Source organism: Bolinopsis microptera, chromosome 2 (genome assembly GCF_026151205.1).
Source record: "Bolinopsis microptera isolate Bmic1 chromosome 2, MBARI_Bmic_1.0, whole genome shotgun sequence".
Lineage (NCBI taxonomy): Eukaryota > Metazoa > Ctenophora > Tentaculata > Lobata > Bolinopsidae > Bolinopsis > Bolinopsis microptera.
In genome coordinates, this window is record NC_087073.1 from 13,395,676 (window position 1) to 13,423,449 (window position 27,774).

The following is a 27,774-nucleotide window of genomic DNA, read 5'->3' on the forward strand; positions in this document are numbered from 1 at the left end:
GACCCAGATACACCTTACTATACGTATTTTTGACCGTAGAATCGATTAAAAGTGGTTTTAAGATTATTGGACTGACTTTTTGGGGGTAAAATCGCAAAAAAACCGATTTTTGGGCAAAAAATAGGCCAAAAAACCATGTTTTTTGATATTTTGAACAAGTTAATTTTGTTGGCATGTCGGCAAAACTTGCATGGAGATAGCTAAAACACAGCCGCACAAGATGGTTTAAAAATTTGAAAAATCTCTCTATTTTTTTGGGGGTAAAAATCCAAAAAAGTGGTAAAAATTTTGACTTTTTTGCTTGTAGGTTTACAACCTACCAGGACGCGCGCCGAGTTGGAACAGATATTTTACGAGTATCACCCGTTAACTTTTTTGCTTGAAGTTTGATTGTCATACGTTGTATGACCCGCCGCGCACGAAGTGCGCGGCTCCCCCTGTATCGTCAGAAACGACCGTGGGGGTCGCAACGTGATACAAAAGTTTGAATAATTTTTTGCAGTTGTATTAAATCAACCCAAAAATAGTCACATCGTGTTTGCCTTAATTTTTCCTTTCCGAGAAGTACCCACTTCATATACTTTATCGAAGTTTGAATATTGTCACTCCGCAAGCGTTTTTGCCAAATTTTCGACGCGCACTACGCGCAAAAGCATTTAGTTGTTATCAATTGTTATCCGCGCGTTCATCATAAATTTCAAACAGCTATAACTCAGCGAGATTATGTCCGTTCTAGCTCATATTTTCACACCAAATAGAAAACAATGTGATCTTATTGCTGACAAAATATGAATATAATTACTTTATTTGCCTTAGAGTAATAGACTGTCAAAGTTTAAAACGCGCATTAGTATAGCACGTGACTAATAAGGCCAAATTTATACTTCTGAACATATCATTGATCCTTAGACATCATACTATTGTGTCCAATAAGCGGTTAGGTCTCTAAACTCGTAGCAGAAAACACGTCTTTTTGCCCGTAAGAGCGTCTACTAATACTTTGGCAACACCAAATACGCAACGTTTGAAGCTGTTAATGGTCAATATCCATTCCATTTCAGCAAAGTTTTCTAGATAGTCCCACTTGATAATGTAGTTCAGCTAACCATGTGCTTTCACGCCGGGATAGAGCTAATTCATGTAGTTTAAACATCTTCTTTTTGATTTTGGACGCATGATCGATGAAAGCAGACATAATTAACACATTTTAAGTTTGTTATTAATTTATCATGCATTAAGCCGCGCTATAACAGTGCTGAAATATATTTGGCGTGTTTTTAACACATAATTGTGGTCGCGCCGCACACAATATACGCTTACAGGCTATGACCGTCTCAGGCGTCCCAATTGTTAAACATCTCTATATTCAATTACAACATTACATAGTTCTAAGTAGTAAGTGTAGATAAACGATCGATCCATTATTTGAATTCTGTATAATACTATAATAATGTAATCAAAGGCCAAGATGTAAGAGTGTATAAACGTTAATCAAGTCACATAATTCATTTTAATCATAAGAACAGGGTCGCCGGCCCAGACCCCGTGCCGTATAGATAATGTAATTTCACTATCAGTAGGTACACCATAAAAACGTTCCGTTTAAGTGAGCGGGTTTTTTAATGCTCAATTGTTCCAATATGTACCATCAGGAAATCTGAATGTATCTACCGCATATTCTGTCATTTCACAAGAGAATCCCGGTCTATACGGCAGTACATACCTAGCATTCTTAATCTCAGCCTGGTCAGTGAAGTGTTCGTGAAGGTGCTCAGCATACTCACACATTCTATCATCTATCTTACCAGACACCAGTACGTAATCAATCATAGAGTAATGCCGGACCAGTTCGCACAGTCCCACTCCCCCCGCGTGAGGGACCACAGGAACTCCGAACTTCCTAGCAAGTACCATGATAGCAATAACTTCAGACACACCGCCTGTTCTGCAGCTATCAATCTGACAGAACTGCATGGCGTGCAGTTTCAGGAACTGCTTGAACATGACCCTGTTTTGGCACATTTCCCCGGTGGCTACTCCGATTCCGTGTTCTCTTAATGCCATGCTGATCTGAGCGTGTCCGTCTACATCATCAGGAGATGTGGGCTCTTCTATCCAGTACGGATCATACTTCTTTAGTTGTTTCATTCGTGTTATTGCTTCTTTGACGTCCCATATCTGGTTAGCATCCATCATAAGTTTGTTATCAGGGCCGATAAGAGATCTTATCAGCTTGGCACGTCTCATGTCGTCCTCTTGGCTTATACCCACCTGTTAAATAAAGTTTTTGATTCTATAAGCCATGCTAATCTATTAATCTACACTTATTAATAGAGCCAATCCCTGGAACGAAAGTAACAAAATTATCTTGTTTTCTCAAGAGCTTCAATGAAAGGAGCTCACAAACCTTCATCTTAAAAGCAGTCCAGCCTTCACTGAGTTTCTCATTGGTGAGCCTCTTGACCTTCTCATCAGAGTATCCTAACCACCCCACAGAAGTAATGTAAGCAGGATATCCTCTCTCCTCCAGATGTTTGATCCTCTTCTCCTTATCATGTTCACCCTCACTCAGCATCTCCATTATCTCGTCCTCACTGATAACATCACTCAGATAGCTCCAGTCTATCATAGCCACCAGGTCTCCCACGGGAATTTCAACTACAAACCTCCACAGTGGTTTGTTAGCCAGTCTAGCTCCCAGATCCCACACAGCATTAGTAACCGCAGCGGTTGCCAGGTGCACAATACCCTTCTCAGGGCCCAACCACCGCATCTGGGAGTCCTGGGTCAGGGACCGGTAAAAAGCTCGGTAGTTAGTGAAGATGTCGTGCAGTGATTTGTCCAGTACTTTACGTTTCAGCAGCTCAATAGCTTTAACTACCACATCAGTTCCAGCCCCCAAAGTAAAGGTTATCCCGTACCCAGAGACTCCCTTGTCTGTGGTGAGTGTGACGTAGGCTACAGAGTAGTCGGGGTCGGTGTGGACACTGTCAGACCCATCCAGCGTCTTGGAGGTGGGGTAACGAACATCCTGCACCTCAAACTCTACTATCTTATCTCTACTAAACATCGTCCTACCTCGCTAGTTCAGACCTATATTCTGTAAGATATGTGGTTGTTCAATTTAGTACTCTTACTGGCCGTCGGAACCGTCCATAAAACCACTGATATGATAACCAGTTCCTATTAGCACGCTAATTAAGTGATATACAGTAAACTAGACTACCAGTGCAATCTAGTCTCTGTTAATAAGGTGATAAAGGGTGTTGTAACAATAATATATTCTATGATAAGCCGATAAGGCCTAAGGGGTGTGAACTATTGTTAAAGTGTGTATTTAACCAAATTTACCAATTGTAAGGTGATGCCTGTACTACCTATTATCACTGCAGACATGGTATTTGGACCTTGAGTAGGAGACAGCATGCAGTAGAGCTCATATTCAAGAGATTATAGCGAGTGTGATTTCTACAGAATCTTACCTTTAATTAATAAAAAAGTTGTTACAATTCTAAAGATAGCTACATTAATATGTGTAAGACATTACGCTGTGCCCAGAGAGTCTACCGAATATTGGAGTATCCTTGAAAATCAATAAAGCTTGTACTTTACTGACTTATTATGAAGCACAATACTCATTATTTAATACACATACGTGACAACACATTGCTGTGTATCTAATGTTAAACTATTGTTTTTCAACTTAATTTTTACAGTGCATGGTAATGTATTTGAAATAGTGTAGTTATTGACTACTAGCTGTAAGAATAATAACAGTGTGAACTAGTGGTGATGATGCGTATGTTATACATTTAATACCGATTTTAGACATCTTTAGAAATGAGAACAATAAACACCCGATAAGTATTGAATATCATACGGGGAGAGAACAGTTCGACAGATGTTATTTAAAATGGTAAATTAGTTAATTTAGTACCAGGAAAATATAGGATGCCAGGTAATTATTACTCGGCATACTAGTATTACCGGGATAATATATTACAATCTCATAATATTATTATTAGCATGGTTTTAATAAGTTTACAAGACGTATAAGGAAAAGTTGCGCAAAAGAAACGTCAGAGGAGAGAAAGGGAGAACTGTAAAACAGATAAGAAATACAATACTGTCTCTTATCATAGTTTGTACTGCATTGCAAAGTTTATAACATGATATTCTTATCACATCTGGGTGCTTGGAGAATGGAGACTTGTATTCATTTCATATTTTATACTTATTTTATATTAGCTCACAGGAACACACACTTTAACCATGTAAAAAGTAGACAGCACTTCCAATTCTACAGAATTCTACAAAGGGAATTCTCTGAATTATAGTAGAGATTCATTAAAAAGAGTAAGATAACCAGACTTGTCTGCGAATTATTTGTAAAAGGTATGTTCTTAAAATTCAGTTCGTCAGAAGAAATATTATCACTACAGAAATACTTCATATAATCAAATTCATCATTCATGCACAGTTACATACGGAACAGGTCGATTGCGTTCAAGAAGAGATATTTTGAGTCTTAACTAGTTCCTAGAAGTGGCAAGCTGCAAGAACTGAGCTGTTTGAAAGTAGTGTTATTGAGATGGCAAGAACGGTTGTTACAACGGTTTGTTTACAAGATAGCAAGGTACGGCTGGTTTATATAAGTACCAAATATTCGCCACCTCACCATAATGCAGTTGTTTTGATGAATAACAACAATCTGTAACTAACACCCATGTGTCCTCTAAATTCCGAACCCTTCTTTCAATGTGACAACATCGTATTCATGATAAAAAATTAGCTCATACGACGACAAACTTGTATAGCAAATAACGTACGGTGAACAAGGTAGATGATGTGAAGTGTGTAGGTATGTATCTAGTGCTAAGCGAAATGGCGGGAATGGCATTGACCAATAAGAAGTGCGAAACGTGGGAGCCAAATATGGTTTGATTGAGGAGTAGAGGTAGTGTGTTAAATGTAAGGCGGAAGTGTGGGAAAGTTTACTTTATTACATCCGTTATATCACAAGCCTTTATTAACGGTCTACATTCTACATTATACTCAATATTCATGGTAATAACGAAGGTTTCTGTAACATGGGTAAATACGGTTCACAACGAAATGACAATATGAGATTCATCACACAACAATCCCAACAATACTGTAGTTATATTAGGGTAGCAGGTTAGAAGTGCTCCTTCATAATATTATTAATTATTAAATAAAATTATACCCCTTGATTAAGGGGTTTTATAATTACCCTCTCCTCGAACATAGTATGTACTTGTTACTGTACTATGGCAGCACTCTTGTTGTCGGAACCTATCTACAGTAACAACTATCTGTTTGGTCTACTTATACTGAGAAACCTTGTGGCAGATCCATGAGAAAATACAACTATGATGACGAAGTATCTCGCTTTCCTGTCTGTCAAAGAATTTATTGATACTATGGCAGAACTATCTAAAAAATTAACAGGATCTGATATAATCAGGCAATTATCATTAGTTTAGGATCTTATCTTCTCTCGCCTCTTATCAAATTTATCTCGCCTCTTATCATACTGACAGTTGTACTTCGATTACAAGTGTGCAGATTATATTTTAACTAATTAACTGCTACAATTAACACTATAATAAGCAGGATACCTTCCCCCGGGGATGATATCTTGATCAGCACCACTTGTTCCTGACTCAAACCATTTGAACTCCTATCAGTTACATTTTTAGACATGTTCACATCTGTGAATCTGCAGGCTCGCGATAAAAAGTGAAGAACACAAATTTAGAATTGTAAATTTAAAATCATTTACGACACAAGTTCATTGTATTATAAGCTAGAGACAACGGTTACTCACATGAGTTTTTATCAGAATATAATGTTGAGAGTGAGCCGGCGTGACATTTAAAATCTTAATATCTGAACATCGCAAGCAAATATGTTAATAATAATATGATGTTATATAACGTCTGTTTAATCTTTCATCGTAAACCACAGATAACTAGTTAAAATAAAGATGTTTAGTTGATTACTGAGCACCATGGCCATTTTGGTTTGTTGAAAACAGATGGAAAGTCATGAAGCTTTGAAAACAAGGAAATTTGGACTAAAACGATGAGATTGTTCTGAATCTTTGTTAATTATACCTTTTAACAAGACGTTAGTTCTAGACTTTGTTTAAGACTACGCCCTATCTCACCTTTTAGCCAAATAAGCAGTTCGTGAGAAAGCTACATACTCACTCAAAAAAAATTATCAAAATTAACTTTAATCAACTTCAATTACTGAAACAAATAAGGTCCACTTATTACTCTAAGCTCATGCACAGGTTAATATTCTGACTTCTGAAAGTAGCGACTATTAACACTAACAGATATTAAATTACTAAACAGAGTCCTCTTTACGCATTAAAATTCATTACCTCTAGACATTTTTTTAATTGTTACATGTAATAAAATAAAACCACTAAAAAGCGCACGAAAAAGGTACATCATAGCTTGGTATCCATATCATATAACCTAAATAAATCTTGAAATATAGCAAATTGTTGCATCCGCAAAGAGATGCCAAACATCAACAAACAACAACAAAATCAGTACAAAACGTAGAAAAACTGGTGACATATTCTCAAACATCTTTATACAATTTCATCAAATTATATCGATAAAACAGCCACTTGACCGAGTTTTCCAAGTTTTTAGGTTAGCACCACGCTGATATATTCACCAGAATCGTTTAACTTACATATAAAATTTCGATTTTTACAAACGTGAAAAACGTCAATTCTTTGGCTATCATGGGCTGTGCGTATGCAGCAATTAATTGTGTCTTTAATTGAAGATCAACGAAGGTAAATCCCGTGAAAAACATCTGTAAAGCAGTAAATTTTCGCCGTTGAGCTCGACAGAACTTGAAATCAGAATATAAGAGATCTTCATTCTTCAGCGAACATTAATTGTTGGAGTGAATGCTTTATCCTATGTATCAATATAATGAAACTGATGAAAATTATCTACAATTGCTAGAACTTCATGAAGTGAAAGTAAACAAAGAACCCTACGAAATATGATTATTACTGTTATTTTGTGGGAGGTTGACACTTTTTACAGTTCTCCATGATTGCTCTCTGATAAAACTCTATCTGAATTGTACAATGTGATATTCGGTACTTCTTCTTAAGTAGTCTATTAGCTTCTTTCAACAGTTCTTGTGTACTCGTGTTAGGGTCTGAGGGTAATTATATAATTAGATAATTAAGTAATTAAGATATGAAGATAACGGACCATATCATTTATACTTGCAACTAGCAAAGTAGCAAGGTTAATGAGAGATGCAAACACAGAACAGTAAAACAATTGTCTTATAAGTTTAAACATTTTAAAAGCGTATTATGCAAAAACTATTCAATTTATCATGTGACCAACAAATTTTCATTCTAAAAATCAGCCCATGAGTTCAAAAAAGACACTAGGTAAAGACTAGACAATACGAACCTATAGCTAGATGGACAGCGAGAGCAGACTTGTCGAGAGTCAGAGACCAGACGTGTAGATTGTGTATCGCCACAACTCCAGACAGCTCCTTTAGGTCATCCTCCATCATCTTGTAGTTAATATTGTTGGGTACTCCTGAGGGGGATAATCTTTAGTTAATATTGTTGGGTACTCCTGAGGAGAACGTGTATATTAGTGAACTCTAAAACAACCAATATCTCTAATATCCAATATCTGATCAATACCAAGAAATACTGCTATTTTCCAAGAAAAGACATTAACTTGGGCAGCGAGCATGACATTTGCTCATATTATAGAACACTAGCAGCTCTGATAGTACGTTCGAGAAGTTTCTAAAATGTGACATGAACGTGACAATCTATAAATATAATAAATTTGCATATAATATAGCCGGTTAAAACCATAATTTGGATCACATAAATACGGTGTAGGATGCTCCAAATTTGGATTAAATAACCTGGTTAAAGTTAATAACTAAGTTACAAGAAAATGGGACTCTAAATCTATCACTTCCTGTTCCAGATAAGTAAATACTGTGGTTCACCTTATCAAGTTAGACGTAAGCGTGATCTTTTATTGTGAATAAAAACATTAATATTATCTCTTACCTTCCATAAGGACGTGCACTGCATCCTTCATTATAGTGAGTGTAGTAAAGAGAACTATCACACTGAATACCAGGGTACAGATGGGATCTGCTAACGACCAGGTGGGCTGAAATAGAGGGGTGTTATCATGACGGGTTAATTAGAAATTAATTAGAAGTAATTAGCAATTAATTAACTTTAGATAAGTTTTAAATAGTATACATAATTATTAATTAAGTATGATAACACCAAGCGCAAAGCCCTTGCACATAATTATGATTACCATAATATGTATAGTGCTTGGCCCCTTGGATATGTTAAGTCTTCAGCTGGGACGTTAGTTCGTATTCGCTGAATGTATCTCAAGTGACTAGTTTAGATCTGAGTTAAGTACGATTCAATTGTAGGTTATACAGGTCTGCGTATTCAGGGTTCATTAAATACATGAAGGTCGAAGGATATACACAAACGAGCATGGTCAGGCTTTACAAATTTCCATAAAATATGTTATAATCACCCGTGATTCAGACAAAAAGACCCATGTTAAGCTTAGCGAGGTAAACAATGCAAACTGCAGCTCAACCTGTTCTCTCCACATCTCTGTAGTCTGGACTTTGTTTTATCGACAAAGTACCTCCTAACATGTTGTCTAAGCCTATATCTTGCTGCCAGGTACCTTATACCATCTGACGCTAACGAGTAACCACTAGTTTCCTATCACAGTACTAAGTTTAATGCCACTAAGGAGGTATGTATTATACAAAACAAATACTGAACAGCAATGGAGCTAACGAGTGTGTTTCCAGTGTGTCTTGTCGATCACAGTTACACCACAGACGCTTAGTTTAATATAGTTATTATATATTATATATTAGTATAATACCCGGTATAATACCCACATAATACCCGGTCGATTGAAATATTCAGAGTCGACCGTGTGAGTGTGGTTACTGTATATTTCCTGTAAGCGTAATCCCGAAGCAGTATTGTTTACTTGTATAGTCCCTAGTATTTATTCTTATAAAGCCTTCTCACAGTTTGTAACTCCTTAGCACGTTTGGTTATTTCTAGTTTCACAGTTTAATCTGTATTTTCAGTTAGGCTCGCTAACTGATAGCGATGAGGATATGTTATGCGCATTGCAGCTTTGAAACTTTTTTCAGAATATCAAATGGCTACTTTTTGAGATGTGGTACCACTTGTTTAATGTTTATCTGTAATATGTATACATAGTTTGCAAGTTGATCTTACAAGTTGTATATTGGTCAATATTATCAAATTATGACCGCTTAAAACCCAGAAGATTTGTTTAAAAATATTACACACTGCCAACAAGGAAACACTTCGGCCTGTGTCGTTTACAGAATGAGTCAACTGGAAAAACTGTGAGTTTTTAATCTGTTTGCAACGTTTTGGTTGTAGTATAAATCGCATTTCTTTCCTCGAGAATGTTATTGAAAACAAACGCTTTGTCGTTTTAAACGATTTAATTAGCATGGCACTCCTTATCAATGATAAGTTATCATAATGGCAGTTTTAAATCAAGATAATATCCACAAGAAATGACACGAATTGCTTTAAAAGACAGATTTATATTTTATTAAATCTTTCTGTCCATCCAGAAGAGCGCAGATTGATAATAAATATGTGAACTCTGTAACCAACTACAGACACTTCATACCCAGGTAATATTGTTCCAACTACTAATTATTCTATCCTTTTATGGCTTAATCAATGAGAGACTTGGTTGACAAATTATGATCTATGAACAATAAGCCACCACTTATTATAATACTAGCCACAGTAAGCCACAATTTATTAATAGATGGCTAAAAACTGGTTAACAGCCGCCAAACAGTAAACAGCCTCTTGATAGCCGGTCAACAATCGTTAAGAGAATAGTTTAACCTTGTCTTGAGTAATGGTCGCACTTTATAACTAAAAACTCGTGATAACTACAACTGTCGGAACACTAGAGAATTAACCCAGGTTGATATGGTGTGTTATAGGACTACTGATGCTTGGTATGGGTGTGTGGTTAACAGCAGAGCTGCTCCAGGACTGGCTGACATATCCTTCTTACACAGAGCTCTCATCAGAGTTCACTAACGAGTACTACCTCCCCGCCATTACCATCTGTAACATCAACCTCATGAACAAGACCAAGATGGAGGAGGACAAGATTGAGGTAGCGGGGAAACGCGGGTTTAACACCACTGTTAGTGTTTACAAGCTCTTCCAGGATCTTCAGGAGAAACATCAGGTACACTCATATTTTGATATGATTTCAGAACATAGATTGAAAGTCAGAAAACCAAAACAAGATTTTAAACTGAATGATACTAGGATCACAATTATTATTTTATGACGATTGGTATTGATATAATGATAATATGACGTTATCATTGTCTTAAGAATAATACGTCTATATCATGCTTGCTATCAATAGGACAGGTCAAGCGCCAGGTCTGTAGCATCGAAGGACCTCCCATATGAGAGGATTGACTCAATGCACGCACAACAGACATATAGCTGGAACATTAGATCAACTCTTGATCTACAATCTTTCACGTCAGTAAAGAAATTCAAAATTAATTCTTCCACATTCTTGTCGAGAAGTAACTGAATACATTTTGAAGGAGGAGGGGGCTCCGGCTCAGTGCAGCTGGATCTTGATGAACCAGGAAATTGCCCGGTACTTCAATTACGGTTGAGCCCCCTCCTCTTCCAGCCGTACCCACCTTTTCATTCTGTAATACTATCAAAACTTATAACACACAGATTTGCGAAGGAAGTACTACCAGCGAACAGGGAGTCGGACTACCTAACAATACGGTTTACCGAGATGGGGAGCTGTCTGGAAGTGAATGACCAGGAGATATTGGTACAGCGAGTTAATGGACGAATAGGGGGTCTCTCAATGATACTGGACACTCGCACAGAACATTACCTGGAATCTACTGAGACTGAAGGGTTCTTTGTTCTCTTAAGAATGCCCAACGAAACTGTGCTTAACAAGGAATACGCTTTTGCGGTGAGTCCAGGAAAAGAAACATTCGTTCAACTCCAAACCACGGAAATAACCAGACTTGAACCGAGACACGGGACCTGTAAAAACGAGGAGGACGTCTTCAAATCAAGTGCACGCTCAACAACTGATAAAAAGGAGGAAACAAAAGAGGGGATAAACATGGATGACACTCTGACAGTAAAGGAGTGTTTCAGAAACCAAGTGTTGTGGCAGTACATGAGGGAGCCCCTATGTAAGTGCTACCCCTGGTACATCTACACCAGGCACATCAACCCCCCACCAACTAGAGACACCGAACTGGAACACCACATTTATCAGTATTTTACACAGGGGATCAGCCAAGAGAAGAGGATAGAGTTTGATAACAGTACGTGTTACTATCAGGATCAGTTCTCCTACAGTGGAACTTCTCTAAAGACCCTACCCTCTATTTCTTCAGCAGTGCTGTGTGCTGAACAGTGTAAGCAAACAGACAACTGTGTCTATTTATGTGGACTCCTACAAGTCAACAAGAAGCAGAATACGAAGAAAAGTGCGTTCTGTTTGACGAAACAGCCATTCTAAGTGAGGATTTGGAGTACAGAGTCCAGCGGGGCACAGTTGACTGTACTCTGCAGTTGGAGGAGTGTTCGTTTACCACAGAAGCCATGTGTCAGAACATGTTAATAGACAGCATGATGCACGGAGACGAGAGTAGTAAGCCAATGGAGTGCAAGGAACCATGCTCGTACAACAAGACAAGTTACAATCTTGCCTCTAGTAACTTCCCCAGCGCTGGACTGTGGCAGAGTAAGCTGTCCGCCAGATACCCGCACTACAGGAGCCTGGAGGAGGCTCAGAGGAACCTGGTAAAGTTAGTGTTTTACCAGGAAGTACTGATGAGGGTTAAAGAGGTACAAACTGCTGCTTACTCATTCAGGAACTTTATAGGAGAGTTGGGAGGGACGCTGGATTTATTTGTGGGCGTTTCTCTGATAACAGTGTTTAAGGTTGTAGAGTGGCTGGCAAACCTTGGCTTGGAAAAGAGGAAAGGAGAAGAGGAGCAAGAAACGGGGAGTGTGAAGGAGAATACAGAGGCAGGAAGGAGGAAAGAGGAGGCAGCAGCACAAACTTGAGCTGGTAGTACCTATACCATTAGACTTAGTAAACTCTATGTCACCCAATTCACAGATGTGTAAACCAGAGAATTACATAGAAGATATAATTCGCTGCTTGTGTGTTGCTTGTGTGTTGCTTGTCAGTTGCTTGTGTGTTACTTGTGTGTGCGTTTCGATATTTATATATTTATAATCTTCTGCTTTTTTTAGTTTTGCGAGCTATGTATGCACTGGACTGCTGAAGAAATCAGCGAGAATATCATTTGATTTTCACTTTCAGAACTACAAAACTCGAGAGGTTAACAAATAATGAGTATAGTTATAGCTATAGTTTTGGAGTTTAACGACGTTTTGGTTATCAAATATGGCTAAATATTTATCGACTGGCTAAGGTCTTTATCGACTATAAAAGACCTAGTGTAATACGTAACGATAGTTACGTATAATGTTTTCCAAGTTTACATAATAGTATATATTTTTTCCAATGCCCAGGTTTGGTCTGTAATATTTCCTTTATCCTATCTTAATAATGTGTCTACCTCCCCTTGAAATCTTATAATTACAAAGTAACAAATTAAAGTCAATTAGCTAACAAGCTTGATATAAATACTAGATTTATTGCTTCAGAGGATTACCAACTGTTTATAATATATTATATATATAATATATAGACTGTATACTCTGCGCTGAACAGTGAACATACTTTAGTAAACAGTTAAGTAAACTTACATTAAACTTGATAAGGAAAGCTGCAACCAGGACACCCAGACTCTGTATCAGATCCCCCAGCACGTGGATGAAAGCCGCGCGCACGTTAATATTCTCTTGCTCAGTCTTAGTTGCGCCGTGAGAGTGACCATGACCCCCACCACCGTGGGAGTGTCCGTGTCCGCCCCCACCGTGGGAGTGTCCGTGTCCACCTTGGTGCAGTAACACTCCCATACTGAAGAGTGTTATTTTAGTAAATAGTATACTTAACAATATGACAATATAATATTCGTGTTGTACTGATAACCATTATAATATTATTATTATGATTATGAAATTTAATATATTCCAATAGTAAAGTGAATTAAGTATTGTAGATTTAATGATCATGTATAACAGACAGTTGTTTATTTACGATTTATATGGTCGAAATGCACTGAAATTTGGGATTTTTCAGTTAATATGTTTAATTTCTCTTCATCATCTATAGTTCCGTTCTGTAAAAGGTATTATAGATTTCTATTTGACGATGACAACAAAGTTCTTAGTATTCCCTAAACACTAAATATATATTACATATAATATTATATAATACCTTTTGTCAAACAACATCAATCACAAAAAAGTTATGAATAGTCATTAGTCATATCGTGACTGTAAGCTAGTTATGACTATAATAAACCATGAAAACTCCATTTTAACGGAGGGACGCCGTTTGGTAAATTCTCTGTGTTGCCGGGGAGATTTGGTAAAGTTTAAAATACAGTACAGATGTATCATGTAGTATAACATCAGTAAATCTGTATATTATGTATCAGTAAATCTCAGCGCAAGACTTAGACATGAGGCGAGTGTAACAGAAAATCATCGTAATTTGATTAGTACTCTTTGGGGCCAGAATGTGGCCGGCACATGTCTTTAGTACCAGGTATTTCATCGCATTATTCGTTACATATAACAGTTAAGAGCATTACGGACGAAGCAAGTCTACACTTTATTAACGGATATCAATAATATTTATGTATTATAATATAAAAGTTATAACGGCTGATGAAAAAAAAAAATTTTCAAATCCTTTTATGAAACAGAGTTAAAATTTAGACAATTTTGAAAAATGTCGAAAGTATAAAAAATGTATAATGTATAAAAGAAGGTCAACCCAACTCAATTCCCAAGCAAACTGTACAAATCGCTTCATTGGCTGTAAGAAAGAGATTGCTCTGTGCCTATTGCAAGAGGCTTCTGAGTGTTTGTCATAGTTTTAAACTAATTACAACACTACAAATCTATTACATTTATTGAGAATTATGTAATGTAACGTGATGAAAATATTTTTAACGGGCATATCCTGTCCAAACCCAGGATGCACTACATGAAGAATTCGTTGTAACTTTGTTTGAAAAGCATCAATAGACTATTTTTGTTCAAAATTGTCCAAATTTTAACACTGTTTCATTGATTTTGACCACAAATGAATTGCTCGACCCGATAAAAGGATTTGAAAAAGTTCCATTTTTTTGTCATCACCCGTTATATATTATATCTAAGGTTACAATTTACATAGGATATAAATATCTAAGGTTACAATTTACATTGTAAACAGGGATTGGCTAGTTAGAGGCGGTCCGTGTAGGCCTTACACTGTGCTTTCAGCAATACTCATAGGATATAAATGGGTCCCCCATTACCCGACTTATCTTGCAAAAAATCTTTTCCAATTTGTCTTAATTAAAAATAACCAATGTGTAGTGACTACTAGCAGCAGAGGAAACATGTGTAGACACACTTGTAGTTGTATGTTGACTCTTACTAGCACTGCCCAATGTTTGTTAAATGAACAATTAACCGAACACAGATAAATTAACCAAAATAATTGGAAACTAAGTGACCAGCAATTGATATGAAGATACTTGTGACTTACAATAATTACTGTTCCGTACAATTTCATAAATTTGATAAAAGAAATTCGTCTGTTTAAAGACAGTAGACACAGTGTTCTTAGTGACTAGTGATCCAGTTCAATAGCCAATCATAATATAGGCAAATGTCTACTTCTTAATGAATTTATATTTTGTTGTAACACGTGAGAGTAAGTTATCTTCTCGTGGGCCACCCTCACCCAGTCTCACGAAAGAAAACATCTGTACAAATTAATTACCTCCCCACAGTTAACCAATCCTATTACCAGAAAAAACTACGGTTTTATGAGTGGCCTTTTTGGAATAGATTTCCACGAGAAAAAACAAGATGTCCCAGTCACGTGTCTTGAAAGTGTGTCACCTCCTTGCCCCTAACCAGTAACCACACCCCTGCCCCTAACCCACCTATACTCACACTACGTTGACGAGTACGCCGCAGGCGGCGGTGATTAACATGGTGTCAGCGTCGATCTCAAATTCTTTGTGTATCATCCTCTGGATGGCCAGGTAAACTAGCACCCCCGTCAGCACCCATATTATCAGAACTGAACTCACCGCTCCCATTACCTGCAAGTTAGAGGGTTCATTACATTTTAGATAACAAAATAATATAACTTGTTTTTTTTAATGATTAGAGCGTTTTATGTCTAAATGCGGGAAATTTTATCTCTAATCAGTAGACAAGAGGGAACGCCGGTAACTTCTTAACTTGTTCCATAAATTTGATGGAAGTTAATTATCCAAAAACTGATAACGTACTGGATTCACAATGATTCCCCTTATTATAAATTCTCACCCCTAATTAGTAATAATTAATAAACTAATTAACTCGCTAATTACCTCTGCTCGGTACCAGCCGAGAGACATGTTCCTAGTAGCAGGTTTCTTTGCGACCCACAGCGCGAACAGAGAGATACAGAAACTGGAGAAGTCACTCAGCATGTGAGCCGCGTCTGTCATGATGGCGAGGGAGTTGGCTATATATCCTCCTGAGAAGATGGGATTTGTTTAAGTCACCAAGTAACACCCAGTAACAAGGGGGGGGGGGGGGGGGGTTAAGCCCCTGTTCTCCAATTTATACTATAACTTCCTGGATGTCTTTTGAATATTATATCTATCAGATATTTGTACCTATTATCATGTCAATATCTAACAATATAATAATTATTCTACACGCTATGTTACCTATAATTTGTAAGGGAAGGTTGACAATATAATATCACGTGGTCAGAGTTAAAAGGGTATAAAAGAAGTCGCGTGATATTTCAATAGGCTCAGGACAATAACACTATATAATTCCATATTTCATTGTTAAAGATAATTATAAAAACATAGAGGGATAAATTAACGTACAGTTAAGTCAAATTTATGACATCATCACACATCTCTGCAAAGTAACATCACACTATAATATGAAAAAAACATATAAATATTTCCCCATCAACATTAATAATTTATCAACTACAATTTTATTAAATATAATCAAATACATTGATATAGTGATATGAACTTGAGATGTTAACTGTCATTATTTTAGTGCTACGGATTATACCCACATGATTGATTCTAACAAAAGAAATAACCCTCGCCCTGCAGAACGGGACAATGCGCCACCAGAAAATTAAAAATAAGGTGCTAAAATCACGGCGGTATAACACTCGCCCCCATGAACTGACTGGCCCCTTTATCATACGGTACAGAAATACACTAGACAGTATGCCCTGTTTTACACGTCAGTTAATGGTTCTTTGGTAGGTGCTAATAAATCAGAACTCTCTATATAATGCCTCGCCACAGTGCACACAGACTGATGAATATACTGGTACTGGGAACTGGTAATAGTGTTTAGTTTCGTGGGTGGTACGATGATGAAGACATACATGATATTACTTTTAATGAACATTTGGCTGTATCATATTATTATGCAGTAGTTTAGTAATACCAAGACAATGTTAAACTTGATACGCTGTAACAGTATTATATGGTGTGTGTGGTATGTTGGTCATTACTACACGCTATCGTTACTACAGCTGTTTCCTGCTGTTTTAAAACAAAAGAAATTACATAACACTTCCGTTTGACAGAATCTAAAATCCGGTCGATCCTAATCAGTTCAAGCTAAGGTCAGTTACTAGTTTACTTTTTAGCATAATCACCCTACGCGCGTGGGGTGGACTCCTGGGGTGGACTTTTATTCAGCGCGTATTTTGTAGCCTGTTCAACTTGACGTTTTGATTCGTTACTATCTCAATGTCACAGATACACAGAATGTGAGGTGATCATCTTAAAGAGAAACGTCTCAGCTTTCACCTGGTGTAAAGTTTATCTTTGTACTCAAAATATAGCTCGCTCAGTGTGCAATAGAAATTGACAATACAATAACCACGTCTGCGACCGGTCGTCAGATACCGGAGTGTTGCACAAAATTGGGTCCCTAAATTAAAATTCTATGACACAGTTACCATGCAGAAATGTCTGGAGTAACATTTGGTGAAAATTTGAAGGGTCTACTGTAAATATTGCAAAAGTTATTGAAAACAAACTAGCTTAATCAGAAGTTTTTGGGGAAAATTTCAAATTTTGTACGTAGTGGGGTCTACAGGGGTGGACTCTTGCGGCGCGCATCTGACGGAGTGGCTTTTTCAACAGCCGTCAGTACGGCCAATATCAGAGCACAAATTATTGTGAGTAAGACCTTAATGATCAGCTATGAACCCCTCACTAGAGTAGTAACCGTATCTAAAAACAAGGAAATGTTATTCTGTCAAAGCTCAAATTTTTTACTCTTCTCAGTGCAGTTAGTGTTACTATGAATGTACTAGCTAAGTATCGTTGATCGTAGCTGCATTACACAGTAGAAAGTAACCAAGGAAGACTGCTGATTAACGAAGCAATTTCAACGTGAACAGTTCCAAAATACATAATCATGGCGACGATAGTTCAACTTGAACCTTTATAGTTTTTACAGTCTAAAATCACAATAAAATCACGTGAACTGCTAATCACAAAATCAAATCACTCAAATCTGATAGTCCCGTTACAGTACGCTTTCGTGACAACCTCAACGCTTAAAAAATAAATATTATCCAGTCTTGTGACCACCGATGGCCCTAACTCTCCCTTGTCCGCGAGGAGCATCGTTGCGACCATGGGGTTTCAGTTCTTTGTTCTTCCCACTCGGCTTCGATAGATCGAATTGGCTGGAAGTCAATCTATCAGAAAGACCTTTGTCGATCTCAGGGGCGTGGTAAATTGTGGATGTCGGAGTATAAAGCTTCCTGAAAAGATTGAGACATTCACTCGGTCTGTTGTAAATATCAAATAGTCCTTGTAGGCAGAGATTTAACTTATGTTGGGTTTGATAACTAGAGAAGGCGATTTGATATTCATTGATAGTATAAGCATATAAGCATAAGTGATAAGTTTATATACCCTTTTTATGGTACCTCGAGGCTCGATATCTGTATTCAGTAATCATCACTCAAAATCTACTTATTAAATTTATTAACTAAACAAGTTAATGTATTACCGTCCTAGAGAGGTTTCCTGAGAATTTGAAGTCTCTGTAGGTTGCTGGCATGTCTACTAAGCTCTTCGATTGAGGAGTTTTGGACCCCTCGGCGGTCCAAATGATTTATAATGCTGTGGGCATTTTCAACATCTATCGAGGTAAACGCCCTCGCAGCATAACCTGTAGAGAATGAACATGTCATCAATGTGAAGTTCAATGATAAAAATCAGAGTGGCCGATTTCAACGGGCAGAATTCTAATATCATGGCCATGGGGAATGGACTATTTTTTGTCGATTTTGCAAACCAAACTGGCAAACGATTGTTGATTTTCGTCACTAGTCTAAAATGAATGCAAACGTTCGGCCGAACATTTACATGATTAGAAACTTACCGGTTTCTTTCGTTATTATGTACAGACATGGCCGGGCTTGGGTTCCGCATACGATATCTTCTATCAGATTAAAGTTGAACCCACACTTTGTGTGGGAGGAGGAAAGGGAGGAGGAAAGCAAACGGAGACCTTTTCCATGAGCATCTCGTGTAGTACCATCATCATGTCGATTCTGATATCAGCTGCAAAATTCGTCTATTACTAAATGCTAGCTTTTCGAACTTCGTATCTTGGAAATAACAACTTCTATGAAAGAACACACACACACACACACACACACACACACACACACACACACCCACAAACACATACACATACAGACATAGACACACACACACACAGAGACACAGACATACAGGCATACAGGCATAAACACAGACACAGACGGACACACAGACAGACACACAGACACATACAGACATAGACACACACACACACAGAGACACAGACATACAGGCATACAGGCATAAACACAGACACAGACGGACACACAGACAGACACACAGACAGACACAGGAACACACAGACAAGGACACACAGACACACACCCACAAACACATACAGACATAGACACACAGACACAGGCATAAACACAGACACACACAGACACAGACGGACACACAGACAGACACAGTACACACAGACACACACAGACACACACACATAAACACACATAGTTCACTTCAGTGCACTACATTACAATTACAGACACACGCAGTACAATCAGAGACACACACACGATACAAAGACAGACACAGACACAAACACACAGAGTACACTTCAGTACAATCACAGACGCAGGTACAAAGACATATACAAGAAGAGCAGATTGAAGTACCTTCATTTGCAGATGTTGACGCATTGATCTGTGGGATATGTTCTTCAGTCTGTAACTGATCATCTGCTAGAACTGTCTCATCTGGATCAACCGGAGGAGTATCTTCCGGCAGGAGTCTGAGTGGGTCTATCGGGACAGCCATGGATCGCTCTCCCTACCTTGTTGAATTAAAGACAAAGGTCAACGACGGATGTCGCATGTTAGTCCTGTAACTAAATGTAATCCAAAATAGTGAATAAATAATTTTTACATCTGAACGATTGTATGTCTGAATGGTGATTTTTAATCAATGAACAAAAGTTCAGGATTTTACCTTCTGTTAAGCTGTTAGCAATGACTCTAGCACCCTCTCCCTACAAAACGACCATATCTCGGTCTGAAGCTTTAAACCGTCTTGCCTCAGCAGCCATCTAGCACAGTCGACCTGTCCTGTTAATTGTGTGATCATCAAGTTACCAAATTTAATCCTTCAATATTCAAATAATTGATTATTAGACAAAACAGAGTTTAGAGCTCGACGTATGCTTCAGGGTTTCACACTGTGCTGTAATCAAACGCATGACTAAAACCTCTTGCTACTATTACCAATAAACCCATATTGTTAAGGCGGTCGAATGATTTACCTGAGTTGATCGCGTCCATGAAAGGGTTAAACTGCGTTCTGTCCAGCTTGTTAATGTCCGTTCCAGCAGCCAGCAGTGCCTCCGCCTCCGTCACTCTCCCTGCTTTGCATGGCCAGTGAAGCGTAGAGCTCCCCTCTAAGCTCTTTGACGATCCGACGAAGGATCCAGATTCCCTTCTTTTCTTTTGAGATTGCTTCAATTCTTCCTGGAGTATGCGGATTACCATTTATATACTTCCATACAGGGCGCGTGAACAATCAGCAATGAATTATCAATTAATCAATCTAGTTTTTGAGTAGAAAGTCCACAGATTGTGATACATTGGATTTGATATTGGAAAAGACATAGCTTACCAAATACCTTTTCATGGGCTTTTTGGAGGACAGGGATGACTTATTCCTGCGTGCCATTACACCATAACTATCTGCTGTAACAGCAAAAATTAGAATTATGTCGGACATAATTCTAAAAAATTGGAACATCGTAGTTAATCAGTGTGGTGCTAACAACAGAGAGCGATTTGAACGGTAGGCAATTTCATAAATTCCATTAACGCGATATAAGGATGATTGGAACAGGCTAAAATCTACTATGTAGCATTGATAACTGGCTATATCGCTGCATTGAACGATAAAAGTATTGCTAACTATGGATATTCTAAGTGATCTAGGCAGAGGGGAACCGGCACAGCCAGATTGCGTTGTCTTCAGTGACTAAGTTTCACGATAGTAAAATTGACCTTATTTATTTTTAAAAAGGATGCACAGTTCAAGCAATAAATCGATCAGCTGCTCATATGATATTTGCATTTAAAGGAGGGCCCAGTGCAGTGACAAGTAAGTCTGTTAAGGCAACATTTAGTTCTGAGATTAGCTGAGTCTTGACAAAGATAAGTTGAGTTTCGAGAAAGTGCACACGGATAAAGTTATCAAGTGAAAATGATAAGACTAAGTTAGGGTCCAGTCAACAGAATGGCAGCTGTAACAGAAACAGTTCATTGGATAGGGGAGTAGGGGATTATGACGGAGTGAAGTTTATATAGCAGGGCAAACAAAAAACAACTGACAGCACTGAGCAAGTGAACTGGAAAATTGAGGAAGGGAAATAACTGTGGTTGTCAGCCCTTTCCGTAGCAATCAGGATTTCCCACGAGATCGATCAGGCAATCAGGATTTCCCACGAGACTGCTCCATCCGATGCGCGCACTTTTGTCACGTGACGGCCACGTGACGCTCAAATCGTTGTCACGTGGTACAGAAGGGAGGTTCCTAGAGCGTTGATCTCGACAAGAGGGAGTTTCTCACGGTTTATCTTCAATAACTATCGCTATTTTTATAGTAGAGAGTTGAAACTTTCACCAAATGTTTCCCTAGACATTTCTGCATGGTAACTGTGTCATAGAATTTTAATTTAGGGACCCAATTTTGTGCAACACTCCGGTATCTGACGACCGGTCGCAGACGTGGTTATTGTATTGTCAACTTCTATTGCACACTGAGCGAGCTATATTTTGAGTACAAAGATAAACTTTACACCAGGTGAAAGCTGAGACGTTTCTCTTTAAGATGATCACCTCACATTCTGTGTATCTGTGACATTGAGATAGTAACGAATCAAAACGTCAAGTTGAACAGGCTACAAAATACGCGCTGAATAAAAGTCCACCCCAGGAGTCCACCCCACGCGCGTAGGGTGATAATATAGTATGTAATAATATCACGTAATACCACGATGTTTACAAGGATAATGTTTGTCTTATCACACAGGTAGACTATATTACTTGCGGAATGTTGTCTATCAGGAAGTGTTATAGAATATACACAATGATATGTGTGATATGTGTGATATGTAACTGTTGCACCATTCCGTGCCTTCCTGCGAGATTTGCAGCAAGTAATGTTGTTAGACTTACGTGTTACGACATTACACTATGTTAACAATGTGTGTCCGCACAATATGTCACACATTGGAGTAACAAGTGACATAATAAAATGTCACAGAAACCATATTACGTCCATGTTGAAGGTAACAAAACAACTGCTCACCGGCTAATATCTGTTATGCAGTATTTGCTGTTAGTAGCGTACCTAACCATTACACCTTGCCAAACTGTTGCATATTACGTCAACTCTACATTCTTTTTATTGAATACTTTGGTAAGCTTAACGAGCCAGGGGACTAGAGAGTATGGGCTACATATTGGACACAACTCTCGGTGGACGGGATATTGGAATGTGACGTTTAAAACGTTGTAGTGCGTTGATAATGGTCAATCTTAACCTGGAATACATAATTGTAGGTAATACGTCAGTTGATTTTCTAAAAGTTAAAAGTTCAGCGCTCAGGTCTTAACCGTTTGTCGATTTTCCCATTTCTTTTGGCAAATTGAAAATTACAAAACGTGCAATAACTTAAATTATCGAATTAATGTCGGCTGTCGGGCAATGTAACTACTTGCTAAAAGCGCCGGGCAATGTAATGACTAGTGTTTATTAAAGCTTTTAGCGTTTATATTCAAAATGTGACTCAAATGTTCTTTACGCATTACACATGGCGTATATTGTTTACATTCTCTACATAACATACGATTCCTTTATCAGGGTTTAAATTAGGGTTACATAATATAATGGATATTATTAAAATCTAGATGTTATGTCAAGACAAATAGATGACAAATTCAATATACTAAAATAAAACAGTAACTAACCGACGATCTCTCCGACCATGAAGAGAAGACACACAATAGAGGCGATCATGAGCTGGTTCCGAGCCTTGTTCCTGTTATCCTTATCTTCCTCGATCTCATGACAGTGATCCTGCAGCATTTCTAGAGTCACTACATCTGACATCGTCACGTGACTGGGCCTCATGCAGTTAGACATGACCAGACTGGTTGCCATGGTAACTATTAACTAGTTATAGTCTACTAGGACACTACTAGAACTGCAACGTTCAGGGCGGCGAGTTCACCAGAGGAAAATACACCAAAACTTTGGAGAAACAAATGTCATTCAATTTATAAGGTCGGGTATGTGACCGTGGCCTAATCATATCGAGTTCCACTTCATTAAATCCGTGGTGTTCATCACTCTGTAATTAAAATTAACCAGTTCGTGACGCGGTTGTGAGGTATTTGCTGTGCCGATAACGGGGGAATTTGAAACTTTCATTTTAGTAAGGTTTCTGAATAAATATGGGTAATTGTTGCATTTCTCTGCTGAACTCTACAATATGGAGCGAGAGACGGTCATTAGTTCGTCATGCATGATTATTCGAATAGTCACGTGACCTATTTTGTTATCTGAGAGTCTGGGAGTTTTAGAGACCTTGCACAGTAAAAGTTGTTAGTTTCAATTGTGTCTGGTTTGCCGACCGATTCCCACGATTCCCAAGTTCTTAATTCGGTTGCACCCAATATTTGCCTTATTTCTTGATGCCATGGTTCGTTGATTTTAATTCATTTATCAGTTATCGAGTAAAGACAAGGACTGAAATGACATTTTTCAACTTGGAATTTTTTGTTTTTGTCAGCAAAATATTTTCACACTTTTCACAATTTTTACTCATTTTCCTCTCGAAACAAACCACAATATTTTGTTACCCTAACTACCCTACTACCACAGTAAGACATCATTCACATTTCTCAGAATAATGAGTAATCATGAAAAGAATGGCAACTCCTTATATTAGTGCTAGCTTGCTAGTAAATACTAAATAGGAATACCAGAAACTCCTTATATTAGTGCTAGCTTGCTAGTAAATACTAAATAGGAATACCAGAGACACGGTTCTGAATCTGGGTTGTAGGATCGGAGTAACGTCAGAAATAAGTGAAATAGGATCTGTGTCAGTCTCATTGTAGACGTAGTGAGTCAAGTTGTCGCGAGTTAGATCGTGTCTCGAGTTAGAGCCGTCTCGAGACGCGTTGTCGCGTGTTTGTCTTGTGTTTGTCACGTCAGGGTGTAATGTTTGTTGTGTTGTTCTTGTGTCGTCCCAGTTTAAGAAACATTCCACAGAGTCCCGTCCAAATTCCTGCGAGAAATTTCATGACTTTCTTATGGAGAGGGTGGGGATCAGTCTGATTAAAATGATTCATTTGGTGAAATTTAAGTGAAATTATTGAAACTTGAGACACGACTACTGATTAAATGACTTAAGACTAAGTCATGTATTAAATATATTAGATTTCCTCCAATCAAACAAGAGAAATGATTTCTTGAACAATAGATACTTAATTTATATTTGTTTTGTTTGCTCCGGTGGATAGCTAAATTTGCGATTACGACCTAGCTTTATAAAGTGATGGGAGTTTCAGAGCTATTAAGAATCTAAAGTCAGGAGCTGTGTCTTGAATCTGTAGTCTTGAGCATTGTTAAACAGTCTTACTACGTCACCAAGCCAGACAGACTTACAATGTGAAATAGGATTATCACTTAAACAAAGTTACTTACATCTGAGGATTCTGAACCGGATTCGCCGTGGCTGTTCTGAAAATAAACGTTCATTAATTATCAGACCTTCGTATTATTTTTAGACGAAGCATTTAAATTCAGATATAGATCAGCTGCACTTGCACTGATGACACCAGAAATTATCCAGAATTTATACTTCAGTACGGTAACAGTGAGGCAATCATGTAACAGTCACGCAACCACCCTTTTTCATGTGACATAAACAATACTTACACGACGGAATTCAATACAGCCGGACATGGTTACAAACAACAGGCAGGTATCAAAAGTACTGAGTACAACGAAACTTGGTGCGTGTTTTAACGTTTACATTATTGGACGAGTCTCAAGTAACAACAGACGTCTTATCGTACATTTTGATCACATCAGTTGAACTTGTGATTTAATATATAATTGAAGACAGTTCAAGAAAATGTTATATTTGTAACTTAAGAACTAGGACGTAATGCTCATTGTAAATACTGCCAAGAATAGATTGTTAACATTATGTGTAACATTAGTGACAGTGTAACAGCTTACACGGACTCAACATTGGTAACATTTTGAAGTCACATTTCAAAAGATCGAACTTTTAATTTTGTATGATTCTACTTTTTAGACATCTCCAATTTGTTAATAATAATTGTGATTTGAAGAAGGGCTATGGATTTTAACATAAAGCCACGTCAACATATTATGTACGCACACTCTATGCAGAACATTTTTAACGATCATTTTGCAAAGAAACGTCATCTGAGTGATGAACTTGCCAGAACCACTGTAACTAACATCCTGGAACTCAGTCTGTTATCGTGCAGATAATTAGGTGCTGAATTAATCAGCAGAACCTCCGCAGAACTACCGGATAATTATGTAATTATGTAATCATGTAATGAAGGTGGGGCGGCCCCTACTTTTCTGTTTAATCCCAGAACGTCAGCTGATTTGAGGGGGATCTTATCTCCAGTTCCTGTCTCCGTGTCCGTCATTCCGTACGAGGTATGTGTGCACGTATGTGTGTTTATCGGGGTTGTGGAGGTCGGCTGGTCCTGGGATGTGTGTTTTGCAGCAGTGGCTTTCTCTAATCGCTATCACTCTTATCTTCAAATGCAAAAAATCTAGCGCTTTTTCTCTCGACAGAGAAATAATAATCAAGGAAATCAATCGTAGTTCAATTTTAACCGTCTTTACTAGGGGGAAACGTACAAGTGAGAGTGCGATCTTGAGAGGCATGTTGATTGTTACTATCAGGGCAGAGAAGTAGGACCAAAATAGAAGGATGAAGGACTCTCTAAACCCACAAGATACAGGTCAGGTGTTGCAGGGACAATTAGAAGTACCGAACAATCTACATCAGCTCTCAGGTGCTTTCTGGTGCTGTCTGGTCGCGAGTTTCAAATACCTAGATCGCGAGTTTCAAATATCTAGATCCAGACATGATTGGAGGAGAGAATTATGTGATCCGATGTAACGAGTTTGCAAATCATGAGAACAGACTAAAACGGCTATAAAATGCAATTAAATTGAAATGAATAACGTTTAAACTTTTAGATAAAACTGAAGAACTGAGTTGCTATTTATATATTATATATCAAAATATGAAGCGAGCAAATCAGCTCGAAAACAAATCAACAAGCTCCATAATTAATCCTGCAAACGCAAACATTTCTTAATTTAATATGGAATCTAAGAGGTCGCTGATCAGTCGTGCAAAGCACGCAAAAATTTGATATCTAATCAAAAATTTCGACTTTAGATATGATTACTTCTCGAAGAACATCATCGATTTTCTTTTTAGCATTTTCAAACAGAAACCGACTCGTCGATAAGAACAGTATAATATATATCGAGGTAATGAACTGGACAGATATAACTGCTGTCTATCTAACTAGAGATTTCTTTAATTACAAAGATCGCCCAGGAAAAGGCTGCATGCCTCCTTTCCGTGAGTTAGTAGCGTTTAAACTGTCACGTGGCCAGCCTGCTCAATAATCGTAATTAAAGGATAATTACGGGCTAAATTTACTGGGAATACAGTAGATTGTCGTGGTTAGTCAGCACCATGGGTTGCTTGATGACGTGGCACGATCTAATTGGTTCGTGGATCTACGAGACGGCTTTCCTCAGACCATCCCTATAAATTTGTCAGGAAGTTGGAATAAGCCACGTCGCATAATAGTAAGTTAGAATGCCTATTTAAAGAAAATATGTAGTATAAGTATGAGAACTTAATTAAAGAAAATGACACTGAGAAGTGCAAGAAAAGAACAGGCTCAAGCAAGATTTAAAATCAAAGCAGTGCAATAAGATAAGCACTGAATTTACTGTTTTATCCTTATCTAATCTAACAATTACTATTTCGTATCAAGACAAAGTATGAAGCAGGACAAAAATAGAACACTGAAGGATTAGAGATTTCGAAAGTGTATGGAAGCAAAAAGATACACACAGATGAACACACAGTGCCTTATCCTATCGGGTCATCGGGTGGAAATTGAATAGTGCTTATACGCCTAAAATTACCCCTGGTAAATGAAAATATCCTAGACAAGTAGAATGATGTAAGATAATAGCAATTTGGATAAGGCTCTTTACCATTCGCAACAGTATTTGTAGCAATCGCTTCTTTGGTATAGACGCATTTAGTAACAAGTAAAAGCTAATAAATTCTAATATTCATTCTATCCGAACTACGTGAATATAATAAAACGTTTCCAATAACGCTATCTGAAATTGCTGCTTAAATACAGACAAGCCTATTATATATCTATTATTAGGTTTACAGATGTTTGCCGACAAATTCTCGCGAGATTCTAAGAGACATTGGGTCCTGATCGGCTTAGAAATAGCCGAAGCTGGTCTTCTCTTAATTTCTCTTTTTATTTACAATCACATAATTTGAATATAGAGGGAGCCTTCGAGCACGAGTCCCTCAAAGCTTGGTAGGTTCATTGTTCTTGTCAAGGTTACAAAAAGACAAAAGCAGACTTGCCACAGCACAATGGAAATTATATACAGATGGCGGCAATTTTTCAACCTCCCTCTGAAATCAATTAATAGACAGCGTTTTCAACTATACAACAACAGATATCCCGGGCTATTTGCTCA

At 37.8% G+C, this 27,774-nt stretch overlaps 3 protein-coding genes and 2 long non-coding RNA genes across 7 annotated transcripts in view; 1 reads left to right on the plus strand and 4 right to left on the minus strand.

Annotated features, from left to right (window-relative positions):
* Positions 1–1,417: 1,417 nt before the first annotated feature.
* On the minus strand, positions 1,418–3,102 carry LOC134826668 (mitochondrial enolase superfamily member 1-like). The gene is made up of 2 exons (XM_063839133.1): positions 2,408–3,102; positions 1,418–2,271 (listed from the first exon to the last, which is right to left on the minus strand). Exons 1-2 carry the CDS (start codon positions 3,068–3,070, stop codon positions 1,627–1,629), a joined length of 1,308 nt encoding a protein of 435 aa, XP_063695203.1. The 5' UTR covers positions 3,071–3,102; the 3' UTR covers positions 1,418–1,626.
* Positions 3,103–5,777: 2,675 nt separating this feature from the next.
* Positions 5,778–27,774, minus strand: part of LOC134826219 (proton-coupled zinc antiporter SLC30A2-like) — a 35,563-nt gene continuing 13,566 nt past the window's right edge. Inside the window, exons 1-10 of one of the 3 annotated variants that reach the window (XM_063838514.1) lie at positions 25,873–26,110; positions 25,581–25,715; positions 24,667–24,702; positions 22,923–23,031; positions 15,691–15,839; positions 15,266–15,417; positions 12,953–13,166; positions 8,117–8,222; positions 7,488–7,622; positions 5,778–7,221 (exon numbers count right to left, since the gene is read on the minus strand). In XM_063838514.1, the coding sequence (XP_063694584.1) occupies positions 7,073–7,221; positions 7,488–7,622; positions 8,117–8,222; positions 12,953–13,166; positions 15,266–15,417; positions 15,691–15,839; positions 22,923–23,031; positions 24,667–24,702; positions 25,581–25,715; positions 25,873–25,899 (1,212 nt within the window). In that variant the 5' untranslated portion in view covers positions 25,900–26,110 and the 3' untranslated portion in view covers positions 5,778–7,072. Of the gene's footprint in view, positions 7,222–7,487; positions 7,623–8,116; positions 8,223–12,952; positions 13,167–15,265; positions 15,418–15,690; positions 15,840–22,922; positions 23,032–24,666; positions 24,703–24,900; positions 25,064–25,580; positions 25,716–25,872; positions 26,111–27,774 lie in introns of those variants that run through there. The other 2 variants (XM_063838516.1, XM_063838515.1) reach the window with 2 other exon arrangements.
* Positions 9,756–11,784, plus strand: LOC134826220 (acid-sensing ion channel 1A-like). The gene is made up of 4 exons (XM_063838517.1): positions 9,756–9,780; positions 10,085–10,358; positions 10,545–10,666; positions 10,877–11,784. Exons 2-4 carry the CDS (start codon positions 10,113–10,115, stop codon positions 11,688–11,690), a joined length of 1,182 nt encoding a protein of 393 aa, XP_063694587.1. The 5' UTR covers positions 9,756–9,780; positions 10,085–10,112; the 3' UTR covers positions 11,691–11,784.
* On the minus strand, positions 17,860–18,844 carry LOC134811387 (uncharacterized). Its single transcript, XR_010159798.1, has 3 exons — positions 18,755–18,844; positions 18,380–18,541; positions 17,860–18,128 (listed from the first exon to the last, which is right to left on the minus strand). It is a non-coding gene; the product is annotated as an uncharacterized LOC134811387 (long non-coding RNA).
* Positions 18,861–20,828, minus strand: LOC134811388 (uncharacterized). The gene is made up of 4 exons (XR_010159799.1): positions 20,216–20,828; positions 19,906–20,021; positions 19,593–19,750; positions 18,861–18,936 (listed from the first exon to the last, which is right to left on the minus strand). It is a non-coding gene; the product is annotated as an uncharacterized LOC134811388 (long non-coding RNA).

Excerpts from the sequence above, each read along its gene's own strand:
- LOC134826668 (XM_063839133.1), bottom strand. The coding sequence starts at position 3,070 with ATGTTTAGTAGAGATAAGATAGTAGAGTTTGAGGTGCAGGATGTTCGT. Across the intron at positions 2,272-2,407 it reads GGACTGCTTTTAAGATGAAG|GTGGGTATAAGCCAAGAGGA; the intron begins GTTTGTGAGCTC and ends TTTATTTAACAG.
- LOC134826220 (XM_063838517.1), top strand. The coding sequence starts at position 10,113 with ATGCTTGGTATGGGTGTGTGGTTAACAGCAGAGCTGCTCCAGGACTGG. Across the intron at positions 10,359-10,544 it reads ATCTTCAGGAGAAACATCAG|GACAGGTCAAGCGCCAGGTC; the intron begins GTACACTCATAT and ends TGCTATCAATAG. Across the intron at positions 10,667-10,876 it reads CTTGATCTACAATCTTTCAC|ATTTGCGAAGGAAGTACTAC; the intron begins GTCAGTAAAGAA and ends TATAACACACAG.